Source organism: Dermacentor andersoni, chromosome 7, assembly GCF_023375885.2.
Source record: "Dermacentor andersoni chromosome 7, qqDerAnde1_hic_scaffold, whole genome shotgun sequence".
Lineage (NCBI taxonomy): Eukaryota > Metazoa > Arthropoda > Arachnida > Ixodida > Ixodidae > Dermacentor > Dermacentor andersoni.
Genome location: NC_092820.1, coordinates 165929375 through 165949331, shown reverse-complemented (window position 1 = coordinate 165949331; position 19957 = coordinate 165929375). Strand labels below are relative to the sequence as shown.

The 19957-nt window shown below is 45.7% G+C and overlaps 2 protein-coding genes across 2 annotated transcripts in view; one reads left to right on the top strand and one right to left on the bottom strand.

The window, feature by feature from the left end:
- The window catches only part of LOC126533226 (uncharacterized), a 106074-nt gene that overhangs the window by 28506 nt on the left and 57611 nt on the right, over positions 1 to 19957 (top strand). The gene's annotated exons all lie outside the window — the stretch shown is intronic.
- On the bottom strand, positions 3140 to 9742 carry LOC126533247 (uncharacterized). Its single transcript, XM_050180522.3, has 4 exons — positions 9418 to 9742; positions 6776 to 6880; positions 6245 to 6324; positions 3140 to 3290 (listed from the first exon to the last, which is right to left on the bottom strand). Exons 1-4 carry the CDS (start codon positions 9661 to 9663, stop codon positions 3236 to 3238), a joined length of 486 nt encoding a protein of 161 aa, XP_050036479.1. The 5' UTR covers positions 9664 to 9742; the 3' UTR covers positions 3140 to 3235.

Below are 19957 nucleotides of genomic sequence, written 5' to 3'. Positions count from 1 at the left end.
GAAATGGCAGCACTGACGCCAGCTATACATATGCTTTCAAAGCAACCAGTGAGTAGGAGCGGAACGGTCTAGCGTTCCCTGCGAGCTCGCTGGATGATCCCGGTCACGCGGTGGGCTTCCAGTGAGCCTGAATACTTTATATACACTTTTCTTTTAGTGGCTCGATGGGGCCGTTGCCATGTTTGAGACTGGCCTGTTGAAAGCGCACGCTCGCATACGCGGAGAGTCGAAGCGTGGGACGACTACACACGCGCTGTAACAGCCCAAAAACTGAAGTTCGCTGTCTTCGTTTGCATGGCGTAAATAAGTGTTCATATATCCCGACTCCAATGGAGCTGCTTTGAAAAGACTTTAGAGGTTCGATTGCGCAACATTTGGACGACACACACAGAAGGGAAACACACACCACAGAATATGGTATGTGGTTCCCTTCTGTGTGTGTCGTCCAAATGTTGCCCAATCGAACCTCTAATATGCCATACCAAGAAGCCCACTCTTCAACCTTGGCAAATTTCGAATTGTCCCCGAAGTCCTATCTTTGACATGCATTCGAACCATGCACGCCCACAAATTGAACGCGACATTGAGCCATCATCTGGAAGGAAACGATTTTCGAAAGTCCTGTACATGTCACGGTATGCGTAATGGTTTGCGTTGACTAGAGTAGAGCTCGGGCAACAACTTTCCCAGCATGGTAATTCATGCTGCAGTCTTCGTGACGCTACGAGGCGTTGCGTGGGAGGTGCGGTTTTGTGGGTTCATATAAAGTAGCTTTCCGCAGTATCAACGATGGCGTCTGAAAAGAATGCGCAACTGAAAAGGAGGAGAGAATGAAGAGTCGAGCCTCTTTTATCCTATTTTTTTAATAACTGTCAGGCATAGTCGCACTTGACCTACTGCGGCTTCTTTTAAAGGGAAGCTCTCATTGCATTTCTTTCAGTGAATCCTAGTGGCGTACCAATGATATCGCGGCGAATTTGCCTCTTGATTGTAGAATATAAGCATTGACGAGTCCAAGAAGTTGCCGTGTCCGGGTATCATTGGTTCCTGGGAGGTTGGAACGAAGTTGCAAATAATGTGCTGCGAGGGTGAAATTGGTTGTGGTGGAGCTGGCAGTACGGTTGAGTGGGACTTTAGAATATACTGTGAAGTGGCATCGTATCTTGACATTGGGGTGGGTAGCGAAGCTCAATAGAACATAGCGCCAATATATGCTGCGGGAGTGGCATTGGTGCGGTCAGCGAGGTTGCGCCTCAAGTCCTCACTTGCGGAAATATGCGCTCGCAAGGCGGCGCGCTCAAAAACGCGCGCCGCGAAAGGCGCTTTCGCGGCAAGAATTCTCTAGAATAGCAGCTTGGGCTTGTTGGTTTTCCATCCTGGTGTTAACAGCGCAAAACGTAGACGGGACACGAGGCGAGAAGACGACACCACAAGCGCTGCCGAAATAAGTGCGCCGCCTTGCGCACGCTTACTTCCGCAGGTGAGGGTGTACCTTTAGTGTCTCTGCTGGTATGCCCATCAAGCTTGCCGTGGATCATGCGATGGCACAGAGATGGGCCGCGAGGTGACAATAAAAAAATATTGCCGACTTTGGTGATCATTTGCGATAGCTTTTGAGACAAGTGTTTTTATTGAGTGGTTACGCGTTTTAAATTTCACGCGTCAGTGCTTTCAAAATTCCAGACTTCCGGAAATAGATCTGAGATATTTAAAGGCGCAAATGAAAAGTCAGCTCTCAACAGTCAATAAAATTTGGTCGGTGCAGAGAAACAGCACCTATCAGTTTCACAGAGGAGGGTCAGAGCTGTAGCCTTTACTCGACGCCGAGAGATATGTGTCGTCCTGCTACTCAACTAAATCATCGGAGAGACTTCGGAGTTATGATTGCGCTGGTTCAGTAACGCTCCGCGGCGGTTACGCGGACAATCAGCATGGAAATCGCATCTCCGGGACCCAAGCCTGTCGCGTGCGGCTGTACCTGCCTGGGTAGCTGCCCTGCCGCGCCAGTGACAATCGATGCTTGGTCACGTCAGTGCAGAGGTTCATGTCTAGGCTCTCATGCCAAACCCTCCGATAGCCTGAGCTGGTCGTCTTGTTAGCAATGCACAGACATTGCCTATATTCTGATATCCAACTTTGATCGCCTACGTGGGGAAGGTCGTGGTCTGCAGGCCCTAGCCATGCCTAGAACTTGCTTCTCCTTTCACTGCCCCCACGATAGCGCTAAGGATGTCCTCTGTTGCCGATTCAGGGGCTTGTCTCCCACAAGCCATACGTTCCTACTATGACGCTGTCAATGTCGGTGCTCGGACACTACAATGAAGGGGTATTTTCAACGGACCCTTAAAGTGGCACTAAAGAGAAAAATAATTTGAATGGTATTATTAACTTACCCGTCTAACCACACTAATAACTCAGGCTTGCCATAGCAGGAGGCTTAATAGGTTAGAGAAGATGCAAAGCCCGAAGACGGATGGCGACGTCATATTCAAGTTCCCGCACCATCTCTCCGTGACGTCATGAATTTTGATGGCCTCCGCGTATACATTTCATTCTGAATGAACCAAGCAGCTTTACGCACCAGGTTTTGAGTCGACTTACTTTATGTCAATAGCGTACCAATCGCTCGAGTATCAGCGCAAAGAAAGAAAGAAAGAAAGAAACATACAACAGCCTGTTGTCGCGAAATTAACATCAGTTATTGAAGTCCATTTCATCACTCTAAAGTGATCTAGTGTTTCTATTTAGTGTAATTTTAATGTCAGGGTGTTTTGCTCGTAACCTGTCATCGTTGGTTTCCTAGGCGGGTCTTCTCATTGTGAATATTAAAGTTTCTGAGAGTGTGCATATAGCAGGTATAACATCGGGGATTTTTGTTTCCTCAGGGACAGCGTCAGAGCTACAGGGAAAATTGACCCCCCCCCCCCCCTTTTTTTTTTTAGGTTGAGCCAGAGTGATACCGCATTCATAATGACGAAGATGTTGCCTTGCTTTATTCTTGTGTAATATTGGATGGTTAATATCACAGCGTTAGAATGATTCCACTTGAAAAAAATTATTTAGAAAAAGAGTGCTCTCTTTGTGGCCAAGGATGCGGTTCGGTAATTGAAACAAAAGAATGAAATCAAAGAAACGTCGCTGAAGCGTTCTTTCCTTTATTGTGGGCACGCAATCAATAAAATTGCACGTAGCTGGTGACAAAAACCGCTGAGACGATGTTCTATATGCAGCGGAGCTAATAGCGGCGATTTGACGTGCCTGGCCATCTCGGTGTACTCCTGTTAAATTCCCTGCAAAACAAGGTTGAAGAAACGTTAGGAGCGAGAAATGGCCCTTCCCGAGAAGGACCCGTATTCTGAACGCTCTTCTTCCTCGTCATCGCGCGTGGCGCTTCCCCCACGCGCGATAGCGATCGGCTTGATAACGAGCCGATCGCCAATGCGGGGGCCGGTCGTTCGCGCGCTGCACTTGCATACAAAAGAAAGTTCCATGCATTAGGGAAATTTGTATGCCCAATCAATCTGGATCATGCGTATGAAGAAAAGCGCACAGCGCAAAGTGAGGAAAAAAAAAAGCAGTAACTGCAACGACTAAGTTCGTTATTACGCGCTACAGGACCCTGCTCAGAGCATCGTCCGGTGTTTAATGCGGCTGCAAGCCATCTGCTGAGAATCACTGCCCTTTGTGTCCTCCTTTCCTGCAACTATTCTACACTTCCACGTCCATGCCATCGCCATCGTTCAACTTCGTTTGAGTGGTAACGTCATCGTGACGTCATGAATGAATTGTACTTTCACGATCATGGACCCACACAGTTTCCGACAAAAGTTACTAGAACGAAGTATGCAGCTAGTTAATGTAGGAGCTGCAAACATGGCGTTTCAGCCGTCGTGGGAATTACGGTTGGTGCACGGTTTTGCCTAAATTTCGTCCTTCAGCGGCTTCAAGCATTTTTGTCACATTGAAAATTCACGATTTCCAACAAAATTAGCGTCATAAAACCAACACTTCGCATTGATTAAACATGTGCGCATACATTTATCGCCCTTATTCATTTAAGAAACTAGGATTTATTTAACATCCAGGTGGATAAGGGTAGGTGAAGCACAGTCATTAAAGCCACAAGGACGTCCGAAGCCCTCCGAGAACGGAGATTATAGACTGATGCACGCACTAACCATCATTCCCGTGATAGCTGATCGACCGCAGCGCCAGACTTCTCTCTAGTAATAATATTTATATACCAGGCATACCTAGGATTTTTTTTTCGGGGGAGGGGCAACCCAAGGCAAGTTTTCTGTGCAAATAAGGGGAGGGGGTACCCTTACTAGTACAAGCGTGAGTGATGCCCACCGTTCGCCATAAAGATGCGTAAACCCGCAAAAGAGAAATAAAGTGTATCTCACAGGTATACGCCTGTGAGATCCACCTCTATTTTGCTTTACAAACAAGGAACCACATCAAATGGACTCGTGCAGGAAAGAAGCGCAGGAAGAACACTGCCAAGAACAAGTAAAAAAGCGAAAGTGTAAAATAAAGATTTCTAGTAGCGTTTTTTTTTAATTAGATCTGGAAGAATGATAGAGAAATGTATATTTGCGGAACAATCAGTTCTTCTGTATCCCTCGTTTGCTGCTCTACCAAGTGCCAAAACCGACTCGTATAGTTATTTGGGAAGTTGCGTAACGACGCGTGGCCGCCAGTCCCGTACAGGCAGGGTTTGATGATGGACGATGTTTCGGATTATTTTATTTTCCACCTTATCAAACCTATATCACGGGTATGCGGCCAGCGTCGCGGCGAGGTGTCACTCGAGAAAAGAATGGAGGAAAAGGAAAAGTTAAACGCAACTGGCTTTGTCTCCGGCCGCAACTCGTTCCACGAGCATACAGACCAGCTGACTACGAACTGAATCCCTTTCCTGGACCCTGGATCAGTCTAGACAAAGAAGGTTGAACTAACAAAGCAACGGCGATGCGCGTGACCGTTGCAATAGGTGGTGACAACTGAACGCATCTCGAAATAATCGCGCGGGCACCGAATGGATGAGGAAACTTGCCTTCGCAGCCCAGGAGACGCCGATAGCTACCGCTACCCAAAAGGAGTTAAAAAGGCAGCAAAATGTTGACCGCCGAATGGCTTTCAAGTCTCAAGATTGATTTGGCGGCGCTTTAGGACTGTGTGCGGGGAATGGTGGCGGGGGAGGGTATGACGCTTAATTTGGATGACGCTTTTTCGCCTTGTAAAGTTGCGAAGTAAAGTAGCTTTTTTTTTATTTGAATTCAGGGAGCCCCCATGACCATGCCCCTCCCCCCCCCTCCCCCCCCTCCCCCCCCCCCTAGCCCACTGGGTACGTGCCTGATTCGTACATAGTAGGAAACTACGTTTACATATCCGTGGCCTCTGACACTGCGCGCGATATCGGAGGTCATGGATATACCCTTGTCGGACCTTGAAGGTTTGCAAAAGTTGCCAGTTTGTTGTTCCTGTTTATTGCGATAGAAAATATAAGGACACCCCAGCCGCATTCGCTGCGTCGTCGTCACATTGTGGCTTTGAGTGGCGAAGGAGACAAAAAAACAACGATAACGTTCGCACCGGGCAGTGTACATCACGCGTACCTCATCAATATCATGCTTTTGTGTTCTTTGTTATTTCAGATTAACTTTTTTGCTCACTGGGTGTCTTATTACTTGGGATAAATTCTTCACAAAATTGACATGACAAAAATGATATCAACGTAACTATATTTTTATTGTGAACAGTAAGATTAACCAAATTCTGGAAGACCAGTGCTCAGACGAAATACACAGAGAAGAACGACTAACACACATATGAACACAGCACATGGCACACAACATGTAGAGTTTTAACACAGCACGTAGTTCGAATTATTTCAGAATTTCAAGTATGCTGCGCCAACCGGCCCAAGTTTGTACCCTACTGAAGTAAGACTGACAATTAATGAACGTGGAAAGGATTGCGCAGGTAGCGCCCTGTTCCACTTGGGTTCGTTAGGTGGGCGATAAAGTTATCATTAAATCGATTGAGTGAAGTAAATGGATGATAGGGTTGATCAGTAGGTTAGTATAACGAGAACTTACGTCGTCACGCATAACGATCCTCAAATCCTCCGGCAAAGCAAACAGTTATGTATTTTATGCATACATAAATGCACTCATAAATACATAAACACAGGTGGCTATTCACGTCATGCATGAGTACTACACTAAAGGGGGCTTACCGGCACGTTGGTCTATATATTCTTTTTACTTTTAGTGATCTGGGCAGCAAGTCCATCGTGGCCCAACATGTTGCGGCGCCCTGTGTGAAGAAAACACGCATAGAAAAAGCTTATGCAATTAACGCGAAGTGACACGTCAGTAGCTGGATATATCCTGATCCTTTTGAGGCGCTTGTGTGTATATGTTCAGCAGGCGTTCTGTTATGCTCGGCGTCATAGGCCGGAGTGCGAACTTTTGCTGCAGTCATGACGAAATCGCTTCGTAAATTCAGAAATGATCACTCCTTATTAACATTAACAACTCTTTATATTGGTCTATGTGTCTTTCGACATTCCACAGTTTCGGGCTTCACTCATTTTTACGTTTAACGCATCCTAAACCTGCTTCCGTCTTTTTATATCGCCTTACGTATGTACCTTGAAATCGATCTTAGCCTTGACGTGACCAGAGAGAAAGCAGCTGTGAGGTTAAACGAAGAAAAATCTTATATTTAGCAACCTCCGCATTCGCAGTGACATGGCTCCACTCACCTTCCTGTAATCCGGCTTGCACTGCGCGACATGGTACGGATACCAAGGCACATTTTTGCAGCTGGAGGAGAGGTTCCTAATCTTCATAATGAGTCTGGACTTGGTCTGCGAATTAATAAAGTAGTGAGCTCGCTCCATCAGGCAGGCAGGAAGAACAACAACAACAAGAACAACACGATCCGTGAATGCGTTTTCAACTGCTGACTGCGCTGAGCGAGTGGAGACATTGACAGCCGCGGGGGCAACGAATACGCAACCCTACGAGATTTGGAAGCGCATATAGTGTGGCAGCTCTTCGGTCACACACGTACTCTTGCCCCTTGACCAATGAGACAGGCTATTACAACGGAACTATTATAGAAAATATAATTATTGCAATACCGACTGTGCGGAGACTCCAGGCGAACTTTCGCCGTCGCCGTGAGGTTCCGTATAAAGGCCAAGTGAGATATGAATGAGCGGCCATCGCACTGCATGCTGCGGGTGCGAGGGTGAGCAGAGAATGATGATGGCTTGATGCGCGCCGTTTTCCCGCGCCTCCAAGGAAAGTCACATGATCGAGCGTGTACCAAGGGAGGAGGCTGCGCATATCCTCCTGTAGCCCGGCCGTGGATACGCGTGGCTGTTCGCGCGGCTAAGCGCATACTCGTGGCCAGCGCGCCGTATCTCGGAGGTCACCTGCGGCGCGTGCCAGCGCTAAGAGCAAGCCGAGATTCTTAGTGGCTTCATGCCGGCAGCACGAGGCATTCTCTCCCCATGCACTGCTGGCATTGCTCGCTACTTCAACGTTGTGAAAGCGAGTGGTCACGGTCATCGAGTGAGATATGTTCATGTTTGTCTATGCGTGCGTGCGTTCAGCATTCTTGTTTAGTTAGTAATCGAATGTTTACTGCAATTCACACGGCCTATAAAACTAGGAACCTTACTTCGTATAATTTCCTGATACTTTGCTGTCGCTATCACTTCCACTGAGTATGAACGGGCGTGAGTATGAGATGGAGTGAGTGCCGGTTAACGTGAGTACGAACGAAAGTCAGTGACGGTGAGTGAACGTATCAACAAGACGGATTGACGGCGAGTGAGTGTGTGGACGTATGTGGGTAGGTATGAGTAAGTGTGAATGTAAGTGGCCATGAACGCAAGTGAGTGTTGGCGAGTGAGCACCGACGAGTGCGAGTGTACATGAATGTGAGTGAGTCCATAGCCGGCGTGAGGGAGCACAGTGAGTATGAGTGAGAGTCCGCTTATTCTGCACAACTATGGTGATGTTCACTATACAAGTCACTGCCTACCGCAGTACTACCATGCGGTTACAGAAGTGTCGCGGGAGCGTCTGCTCAACTTTGCGGCTTCAACGCAAAGCTTCGAAGCCACGGCAAGGGCAGACCGAAATGACCAGAACGACGCCAAAATTGACAGAGTAAAGCGAATCCATGATTCCACATGTACGAACTGGCTCACCTACACTCGTGTTATCGAATGCATAATACAGCGCACAAGTAAACAACTTCATATACGAAGTTCGCGCTTGCCATTTTCTCTGTTGTTGTTTAGCGTCTGGAGCACCAATGATGCTGCCACCGCATGAAAACTTCCTCTGGATCCACCTGGCTCGTAATGCCATTCTAGCTGAGTGAAACACCCCATCACTCGAACTGTCGTCTGCGAATTCTTGACGCGAATATCTGAGGCTTCAGCTACCACAAGTCCTCTGGCGCGCTGCGATGTAACATTATTGCGTCGCTTGCGGCTAGGCGTGGCATTCACGAAGACCAGTTTGCTTCTCATTTAAATGAGTGACGAGCTGGTGGAGTCCAAATTATCGAATGGCACGCTGTAAGGTATCCGAAAGTTTTCTAGTTCTTATTTCGGGCGTCAAAGGGGCAAGGGGCAGTGCCGCCAAGATGTCCGGACTGCAGCATGCGATGCATTGAATATCTATAAAAATTTTGCTTGCTCGAGTCTTTGCCACGCTTTCTAAGGATGGTTTTCTGCATAGACATCAGGTGTCACATAAAATAAATTGATTTTGGGGTTTTCTGAAAACGAAAATGAATACTTTAGAGCTTGCTTCTGTGGTTCCGTTTAATGAGAGTTGCGAAAATTTTGGTTCTGATTGAGAAATTTTTTTTATTTCTGCTGTATGCGAATACAAAAACAACCAATGTAGATGATGTTGTTCCATTCAATCGGCAATTCCGTTTAAGCGATGTCCGTTTACCGAGATTCTGCTGTACTTAAGTATGTGTCGTGGTTCTGTCTTCTACACTTATCGTTACCATTATTCCCTCTACTAACATCAAACATCGCCCTAGTCCTCGTGCAATCGTTGTGCCAATGTCTTACATCGTCTATTCGCCGAATCTGGTGTTAGCATTTCGCCATAGCTTGTAAGCGGTATCGTGCATAAGCAGAAACGTCGCACAACATTAAGGTTACGACCGGCGCGGGGCATAAAGTTTGCGATAGATCACACGCACCACCCGATTAAAATGAAAACGACTGCACGCATCGAATGTAGTTTTATAGCATATAACTGGCATCTTCACGAAAGCCTCGCTTCACATAAATTTCAAAGCGTGCGTCGAGTCTGCGTATTTTGTTTCGATGGTGACTGTATAACGAAACTGCGCGGGTCTTACCTGCCACCGAATCTGCTCGATGCGCCGGAAGTGGTATATCTTTCTACTGAGCATTGAGATACGGGTCGCCAATTCGAAGGCCAATCCCAGGTACTTCCTGAATTCTGATCTTGGCACCATGAGAGGGCGTCTGTTGTGGGAAGCGCCAGCGCATCCGTCAACTTGACCGTCCTTCCTGGGTCGGCCGCGTCCTGCGACCGTTCCCACTAATGCCAGCGAGGCGGCCAAGAGTAACGCGAGTCGCATGTCTGGCCCGGATCTCGGCAGCTGGCGGGCTTCGGGTACTCCGCAGAAGCTCTGCGAGAAATCTTTATGCCTTGCTTATACGTGCGACTTTTCGGCGCGTTATAAATAGGCACGTGATTTGCGTTTCGAGTTTCACGCGAAGTTCCGTGCGTCCGCTGTTTGCTAAGGCGGAATGTGGGGGGTGGGGGAGCAATCGGTGATGATGTAGGACACGAGTTCCCTTTTCATGCTAGATCGCAGTGATGGCTGCGTCTCCGTCAACGTCTCACATATTTGCATGCAACAAACGAGTATTGAAGGTTCTTGAACGTAACTTCCGAACGAGTCTGGAGCTGCTGCGAAGGGCGATGTAACCGCTGTCGCGGCTTGCGAACGCGTTTCGCACTCGGAGCAGCGTTGATGAATACTGCGGCTTTCATTGGCAAATGGGACAACCAATTTCATTTCACAACTTTTTCTTTGTGAAACGCTTCGCGAGTGACTCGCAACTATAGGCTCTCGTCGTATTGCTGGCTGTCCTGATAAAGGCAGCCGGTGAGTGTTGGTCAGCGCATCTTTCGCGCCGCTTTTATCGCGGCCGCTGATTAGCTTGCTGGAAATAAGGTGCGCCGAGCACGAGCAGCTGCCACGGGCACTGGCTTGCTCTGCCGCTTCCAGATGAACAATCAGTCGCACGTCCGTGCGCAGGTCTGGTGTCCGTCCTTTCGAAAGATAACTTGCACGAATTGTGCCTTTCCCAGTACTGCATGTTATTACTTAGACAAAACGTGCGTCACTGATGTGCGTTTCCCCTGCAATAGCAGCTGCTTTTATGGCTCTCATTGACTGTGCTCGTTAATGGAACGTTGCGCATCAGGTCGCCAGGAAAGATATTAATTCTTTGATCAGCGAGTTTGATTTATATTTTTGTTTTTGTTCTGCTTTTGCCTCTTGTCCCACCAGTGACCCAAAATTATTTCTTTGCTTTCATTCGTGATGACGTATAGGGAAAAGAAAAGAAAGTCTTGAACTTCGTGACTGAGCCACAGGGCCTACGATTGCGACAGCCAGAGCTTTTGACTTTTGAGCTCCATTTGCCTCCGTGCGAAGCCATAACTCCTGCTCGAATCCTTTTGCTTTCATCAGCTTATGTTTGGAACTCACTGACGGGTTAATTTATTGCTACGTGATATCTACTCACAATGATGTACGAGGTTGTCATATCCATATTGACTGCAACGTCAAGCGATGTTTGATACAGCCTCGATGCTTGATTTGCAAGAGTAAAGAGTCGCTACGTGCACAGAGTCGCGGACCTTGGCTTCTATATATCGTCTAACTTCCCAGTCAGTTTAGAGAGAGAGCTATAGCGCTACCCCTTTGAGTACAACGTCTGAATGGTAGGTGTCAGACGCATGAGATGATGTTTCGACCATTTCTTCAGGAGCCAGGAAGGTTACACCATTCGACTTACAGATGAGCTGACATTTGAAGTGAATTACTTAGGCTTCCCAGGAAAAAAAAAAAACTCTAAACAGAGCCGAATATATGCCACGAGCGAGCAATTTGTGAATGCGGAAAACTAGAAAATTTTGATTAGGTTAGAACCACGAAATTCGCATCAAGAAAAGGCAGTATCAATCAAGAATGCTGAAAAGACATTTGTGGAGATCAATATGCCTGCAATGCAATTTGCACCTAAACTTGAGTCTCTGAATACGGCTTCATGCACAAAAATTGTGCACAGCATGGGGCAACTGAATCTTGGATGGTTACAAATAACGTTGTCTCTCCTGTCGACTTCTGCCAAAGAAACATTATGGTAATAAACGACATGCATTTATCCAGAAATAGCATCGCTTGCTTAGATGTCATTTCAGGACAAACACTTGTCTCTAGTGTCACCTGTGCGCATGCCCGTCAAACCGGATGATTTCCTTTGTTTTCGACATGACTATTAATGGTTGGTGCTTGTTCCCTTAAAATTTAGTTGCCGGTCAGCGGGAGTTTTGTTCTGTATGGTTTCTTTTCTCTTCGTCCTATCAAATTTCCTCACTATACCTTCAACATTCCATGAGTTATAAGGAAAAATAAAGTCAAGTGATCCCATGTACCAAAATGCAAATGTGTCCAACAAACTGATGTTTCTTCTTTAATCTTGGACATATACTGATTAGACACCTCGCATCATGATCACAATATAGTTGCATATACCTTAGCTACCATAGTATTAAGCAAATGAGGCACTCTTTTTTCCACCTGTGTGTACGGGAACCTTCGAAAGAACAGTTCAGAAAATCCTGAATCGGGAAGTATGAATGAGAATGGGTAGTTACATAGATTGGCATTTTGTTTAATTTGTACAATGAAGCACTCTAAAAGCTAGTGATTTGACGAGCTTAAAGCAATTGTCTTTCGGTGGTGTAACAAGTTAGGTCTCTCTGGTTGTTTCACTATAAGAAAACAGGAAACAATGTAAACAAAGCTGGCAAATGTAGGATACTTCTTTTTTTTCTTTTATGCACTGGTGTCATCTTGCGATATATTAAAACATTGACATTGGACTTAGCAGCTTCTCTCATTAAAATTATCATCACCATCATCATCACCATCATCGTCATCATCATCATGTTTTATGTAGAATGGCGCCTCAATCACGTTCAGCCTGTCAATATATTTATCTCAGCCTTTGAGCACTGTTTCGCTGCGATTCGCATGAGAGCGATGACTTCATAAGCAAGCCTTTTTATGTGAATAAACGAGAGAAGGGGTACCTAGGGGCTCGATTCTGTTAATCATGACCACATAACGCCAACAGACAATTAAGCCAAGGATAGCGCTGGGGAAATTAATTGTGGTTGAAATTGGAACGTAGAAAATAATAAAAAGGGAAATGAAAGTGGACGAAAAGGAAACTTGTCGCCGGTGGGAGCCGAACCCACAACATCCGCATTACGCGTGCGTTGCACTACCAATTGTGCTACGGCGACAGCCATCGATTCGTCCACTAAGTTGGGTATTTCTATTTACTAAATACAGCACTTGGAGTGTTAGCCAGCGCCACTCAGAGCCGTGGTGGGCAGATGTGGAACATTCTTTTTTGCCCGATGGCGTCACGTGGCATGTGATCTTAAAGAGAAGGCCTGTTTCTAATAAATCCTCGCATGCTACCTAATGACATCAAGGTGGCGGCACGACACTCGTAGAAGCGCTAGGGATGGGTTTATGATTACGGAGTCGATACGTCGTTTGAACCCCTTCAGGAGAGCGTCTGTTACCAGTTCTACAGATGCGATCTCGAGCGATTAGAAAGCTGGAACATCAACGCACTGCGTGAGGAGATAGGAAAAAGAACACTAAGGTTTCTTGGCAAAGTAATTATTGATAGGTAACTTGTTTTTTCCAGTCTTTTCATTATCTTTAGGTTGTGTTAGAAAACTGGGCCCGTATTAAAAAAGAATGTTCTTACGCTAAAGTAGTTCGTAAGACACCACATGCCAGCCGATCATGATGTTTGACATAATAGCGAAGGTGCCGGTCAGTGGCAAACATTACTTACTAAAGAAGAGGTTTCTGAATTCTGCACCTGTTTTTATGCTTAGGCGAGATGGTATTTCGAAAAATATGCAGCATGCGTGCGCGAGCTCACCGCGACTTTCCTCCCCTCCCATCCCTCTCTCTATCTTATCTTTCTAGTCCCTAGCTCTTTCCCGTCCCCCAGAGTAGGGTAGCCAACCAGACGCATTTCTGGTTAACATCCCTGCTTTCTCTCTTTATTTCCTCCTCCTCCTGCTGCAGCAATCGCCCTAGCAACAGTGATGTTCTGAAACGCTCACGAGGCGTGAAGAGAAATATTGGCGTGCAAAGACTAAGCCTGCTTGCCAGCGCCAGCAAAGGGCAGATGTGCGCTTCAGGCGAGCGTTCCTGAACAACGAGCAGTGAAGCACAATTTGCAATGTGTGCTGTCTTCTATGCTTCGAAATTTCTTGACGAAGCTTTCCACATTTCCCACAGGCTTTATCCCAACTATCTCGGCTTTCTTGGACTTACAGGTACCGACACCCTGGATATCCTGGAATTTGTCAAGGCTCAATTGAGCCTCATTTCTTCGCGCAGAATATTCAAGCTTATGTGGGAGCTATCGTGCAGCGAAGGACGGTTGGCATTTGAATGGGGAAGATCTCAACCGTTGCCGTTGACATGGACACCATGTTCACAACTTCGCTTCGAAATTTTGAAGATCACAACGGAATCTGTTTGATTCTGAAGATGCGTATGGTAAACAAGATCTCATGCTCGTATTTAATGAATGCAGTGTGCTTAATATTTTTATTGGACTTTCTCAGGGACAGTACTTTGTACAGCTTACAGGAGGCTCACAAACACCCGTGATTGAGCTGCGATTGCAAGGGGGTTACTACAGGCCAGGCTTATTTGTTTCTCTTATACGAGGAAAATCAGGCCGTAACCACGGCGAGTGTGCGGCCATTCCCAGCACTCTAGCGATGCATCGCTAAATCTTCTGCCGACTGTTTTCGACTGCAAATACCAGCATCACGCCTACATACGACCTATTTGTTTTGTCATTGAGCGTTTTGGAAGCGTTTCAGTTGGTTCATTGTGTTGCTACGATGTCAGCCGTTTCATGCGTGCATCGTAAAATGATCAGAGACCTCTTGAAAACCCGCCAAAGTTGACGCGCGTGGATTGTCGCTGAAATCTGAATTCTTCAACCCACATGAATGTGTGCTGTCATTGCAACGAGTGGTGGTGTTTCTACGTGGACACATCGCGCATGAAACGGGCTGACTCATTTGAAAATCCTACGGTATTGTGCTAATAATAAAAGTTGGTGTTCTAGATTTTGGTTGTATATAGCTTGTGCAGCGCAGTAAAAACAGAGAGAGGAAAGAAACACAGAAGCGACACGGACTGCCGCTGACTTCCAACTATTTCATTTGGAAAGAACATAAAAACATTTATGCATGCCAAAATGTTATCACAAACGTAAAGTATCAAATGGGACCATACCGAAACTTCATTTCTTTTTCTGTAATATTCAAACCAGAAGCACTTACGCAGCCAACACCAGTTTTCCCAAGGTGCGCTGCCTCTACTATCTCCCTCTCTGTTTTTTGTTTGCGCATGCTTAAGCAAAGCCGTCTGATCTAAATGTGGTGTGCATCCGCACCTGCTGCAGTGATCTGCAAGATGTCCATCGGGTTAGTTTTTTTTTTTACTTTAGCTAATGCTCGCGTGTCCTCGCATTGTAGCATCAGCCCCTCTGGCCGATGTGCACTCGGCCACAACAAAGTGGAATCTTGTACCCCACGTGCGTTACACAATCAGTGTAACGATGAGCATGCTTCGTTGCACACAATGTTTTCCTTTCATTCCACCCCCTCACCCCAAGTTGAATAGGGCACAAGCCGTTTCGCTTAGACTTCTACTGACCAGCACATATCCGTGTCTGCCGCTCTCCACCAGGTATCAAACTCCACGAGGTATCCACGAGGTATTAACTTGTCCACTAACCTCGATGAACTTGGGGTATGTCGAGCCGCACTCCCACAGCATGCGCGCTAGAGTGGAGGTCTGCCCGCAGGACGGGCAGGCGTCGTCGCGATACCCGACGTGTATTGCGACGACGCCTGCCGGTCCTGCGGGCAGACCTCCACTTTAGCGCACATGCTCTGGGAGTGCGGGTCGACATGCCCCAAGTTCGCCAAGGAGGAGTGGGACTCACTTCTGCTTAGCCCCGCTCTAGAAAAGCAAATCCTGACCGTCCGGCGTGCCCGCTACCGGGCCGGTGGACTAGACCTGCCGGTCGAGACGTGGGACTAGCCAGGTGCGCGACGAGTTCGCGTCCTCGCCGGACTTGCAATAAAGTTTCCTCACTCACTCACTCACTCGCTCGCTCGCTCGCTCACTCACTCACTCACTCACTCACTCACTCACTCACTCACTCACTCACTCACTCACTCACTCACTCACTCACTCACTCACTCACTCACTCACTCACTCACTCACTCACTCACTCACTCACTCACTCACTCACTCACTCTTTTCATTGGTCAGCAAAAGGCAGATTTGTGCTAACTTGCATGGGGCAGAAAATACAACTGCAACATCATATCTGTTAGCCACCTTCTTATGAGGAAGCTTTAGCTCGGGCCCAACTCCGACGCGTCCTATTCAAACACCTGTAAAACGCAGAAACGCTTTTCTGTGATAACTCCTGGACCGATTTTAATGAAATTTGTTGCATTTGAGAGAGAAGCTTAAATTCTAGTGACTGTTAAAAGCGGAATTTCGATTTAGGGCCTGAATTTTTGTTAGCTGGATTTTCAGAAATTTGAAAGCTCGAAATAAAATAAAAGAACGAAGTTTATAAATTAACATCTCCTCATCAAGAACAGATATCGCGGTTCTGTAAACGGCATCCATTAGATTGTTCAAAGCGGAAAATTGGATATGTCAATTTATATCTTGCGCGAATTCGTTACGTTGTCTACAAGGGTTCTGCAAAAGCTGTATTTCTATAATACTAAATATCTTTAGATTCAAGTGTAACACATCAATTTCGTCCGTTCTAGATGTACTATCATATGTAATTACTAGTATTATGGTATCATTTTGCATTGCTGAGTTAGAGTTGTAAGCCGGATAGTTTAGTTTTCTAAAAATTTACTATTTTTGCCAATTCTTAAATAAAAAATTGACAGCCTAAATCAAAAGCCCGAAACCAACAGTCATTAGATTTTACCTTCTTCTTTTACATTCAGTAAACTTCGTCAAATTTGGTGCAGTGGTTGCCGAGGAAAACGAATTTTCCTTTTAAATGTGTTTAGATAGCAGCACCCGAGCTTAAGCTTGTATGAAATTTTGTGATTGCAGGGAATGACCTGCGGGAATGACCCGTAGGGAACGATTTAACTAAACTTGTTAAAATGGGTTTCGCAATGTAAGGTGTGAAAGCTTACCTAGTAAAAAAAAAAAAAAAAAAAAAAAAAAAACTGCTGCCACACGATCTCAGAAAGTTTGAATAATCAGGAAGAACGCTTTGGTGCTCCTCGATTTCCTTCCTCTTATCACTGCTGTATGCGACTCAGTATTGCCGGACCTGAAGAAGGACCCAGGCCAAAAATGGAAAAGGATAAACGTTGACTGCAGGGTATTCCCTACCTGCACAAAATTTTACTCAGTCTTAAGATGGCTAACAGATATTTTATTTATTTATTTATTTATTCATACCTCAAATGCCCCATTTGGGGTTTTACATGAGGGGTGGGCATATTTAGGTCATATTTTCAATGAATTCCTTGAACGATGAATGTCTGGAGTGGTGCACCGCTTCAGCAGGTAGATGATTCCAGTCTTTCGCTGTTAGAACGAAGAAAGAGTTAAGATGAGCGGTGGTGCGAGCTGGAGGAGGATAAGCAGCCTTTGAATGGCTATGACGGGATGAAGTGCGATGCGCAGGCGTGATGTCGGTCTGGTGAAGCAGCGAGTGATAAAATTTGTAAAGGAGACACAGCCTTGCTGTTGTGCGGTGGTGTTCGAGGGTTGGAAGGTTCACAGAAGACTGAACTTTAGTGATGCTAATGTGGTACGAGTAGTCAGAATGCATGAACCTTGCTGCGCGATTCTGTATGAATTCCAGTGCTGTTGCCAGGTTAGACTGGTATGGGTCCCACACTGAGCATGCGTATTCCAGTTTGGGTCGAATAAGTGTTAAATATGCGAGTAGTTTTACTGAGGGGTTGACAAGACGTAGATTACGGCGCAGGTTGCGTAGTACACGATTGGCATCATTGCTAATGCTGCAGATGTGTGAGGACCAACCGAGGTTAGTGGACAAGTTAATACCTAAGTACTTATAAGAAGTCACATCACATATTTCAGAACCGGTGATAACGTAGTTAGCTGAAATATATGATTGGCGACGGTGGAAAGTAACTAGCGACGTTTTTTTGACGTTGAGAGCCAATTATTACACCAAGTTTCAGTAACGTTAAGGTCGGACTGGAAAGCACGAGAATCAGCGTCGTTAGTAATAGGACGATATATTACGCAATCATCAGCAAATAAACGAATTTTGTAAGAACAACCTCCCGGTAAGTCGTTAATGCATATTAAGAAGAGTAGCGGCCCCAGGACTGTGCCTTGCGGCACGCCGGAGATAACGGGTGATAAATTAGACGAGCATTGGTTAGCTTAAACGAACTGTTGACGGTTAGTCAGAAAGTTGCGTATCCATTGGAGAACACAAGGGTTAAGATTAAGACGCGATAGTTTTAGGAAGAGCCGTTCATGAGGAACCTTGTCGAAAGCCTTTCGGAAATCTAGGAAGAGGGCATCTATGGGTACGTTTGATCAATGTGTGAGCTGATATCATTAACAAAGAGAGCTCGTTGAGTCTTGATGGACATGCCTTTCTGAAAACCATGTTGATTAGGATTAACTAAATTAGCGGATGTTAAATACTTGACAACATGAGAATAAATTATATGCTGCATTAGTTTGGAGCAAACACTGGTGAGGGAAATTGGATGGTAGTTGTGGCACGATGGTGATGATCCTTTCTTTGGTACTGGAATTATCTTACCTATTTTCCAGTCTTGCGGCACCACTTCAGATGATAATGATTGCTGAAAGATATGGCACAAGAATACACTAGAGATGTGCGCAGTGTTCTTGAGCATTATCGAATTGATTCCAGTGATGCCGGCCGAGGATGTTAATTTGAGGGATTCTATTAGCTTGGTGATACCGTATGCCTCAAGGGTTATGTCTGGCATGGTTGGGTGGTTGAGGTAAGGACAGTCGGGAAGGTCAGTGTTAGGTTCAGAAGTGAACACGGAAGAGAAGAGAGAGTTTAGTACTTCAGGTACCTTATGGTCGGGAACATGGTTATTGTTGTTATCATATAATAACAATGGTTTACGGTTGTTTGGGCTAATGTATTTCCAGAATTGTTTTGGATTGTTTTGCAACATTTTAGGGAGTGTTAGCATAGTTAGGGTCGATAGCATACACCGATAATAATTTGTAGGTACCAAGTACTGCACAATACGAATAAAATTTCTAGGCGTGAAGTGATATTGACAACGGAGCACCAGAGGCTGCGATGAGCAGCGATCAGAACACCTCCTCCGCATTTGCATACACGATCCCGCCTAAACATATCAAAATTAGGGAGGAATGAATTGAGCTCTGTGTTATCGACGGTGGAATTCAGAGACGTTTCTGTTAGTACGAGGAGCTTGCAATCAGAAGAATCGATGAGGCTACAGAGTGCTTCGCGTTTGGGCGACAAGCTTCTAATGTTAGTATAAACAAATGATACAGGGATATTATCTGGTTTTGCAGTAATACGTGATGGTGGCTATGAAGTTGCCATAACTCTATTTGTAGTGCTATCATACTTGTAAGTTCTGTTCTCCATGATTAGTTTGTCGTACCGAATTTTAAAAGGCTTCTGCTGCGACTTGCCGAACTCGATTAGTTGTTTACGTGCATGCCGAGTATTAGCGGAGTAGTCTTCTGATATGGTGTGGTTGGACCCTCTTAGTTGGTTAGCATTTGAAAGAATACATTGTTTTACCTTGAAATGTGCTAATGATGTCGCAGTTGTGTTTTCTGCTCCATGCAAGTTAGCACAAATCTGTGCTTTGCTGCCCGATGAAAAGAAATTGTCAGCAAAGAACCATGCTCATGGTTACACTATGTAACGCACATGGTGTACAAGATTTCACTAGGTTGTGGTCGAGTGTACATCGGCCAGAGGGGCCGATGCTACAGTGTGAGGGCACGCCGAGCATTACCTAAAAGAAAAAGAAAAAAAAAGAAAAACGAATCCGGTGGTCATCTTGCAGATCACTGCAGCAGGGTGTGGATGCAATCCACACTTGGATCACATGACTTTCCTGAAGAATGTAAAAACAAAAACAAAAGGGAGATAACACAGGCAGCGCACATGAGGAAAACTGATGTTATCTGTGTAAGTGCTCCTAGTTTGATAACGAAATGCAGTATTTTTGGTCACCTTTGATACTTTCCGTTTGTGATAACATGGCTGCATATATAAAAGTTTTTTTTTTATTATTACATAGTTGGAAGTCAGCGCCAGTCCGGCACATGTCGTTTCTGTGTTCTTTTCTTCTCGTCTATTATGCTGCGGATACTCTGTACAATTAAGGATGTACCAACTGGCCCGTGAGCGGATTCTTCTGATTTTGATATTACTTTTATGCCGTACAAGGGCATATTATTAACGCGTGCTATTACCTATTATACCGTGTGCCCGCCGGAA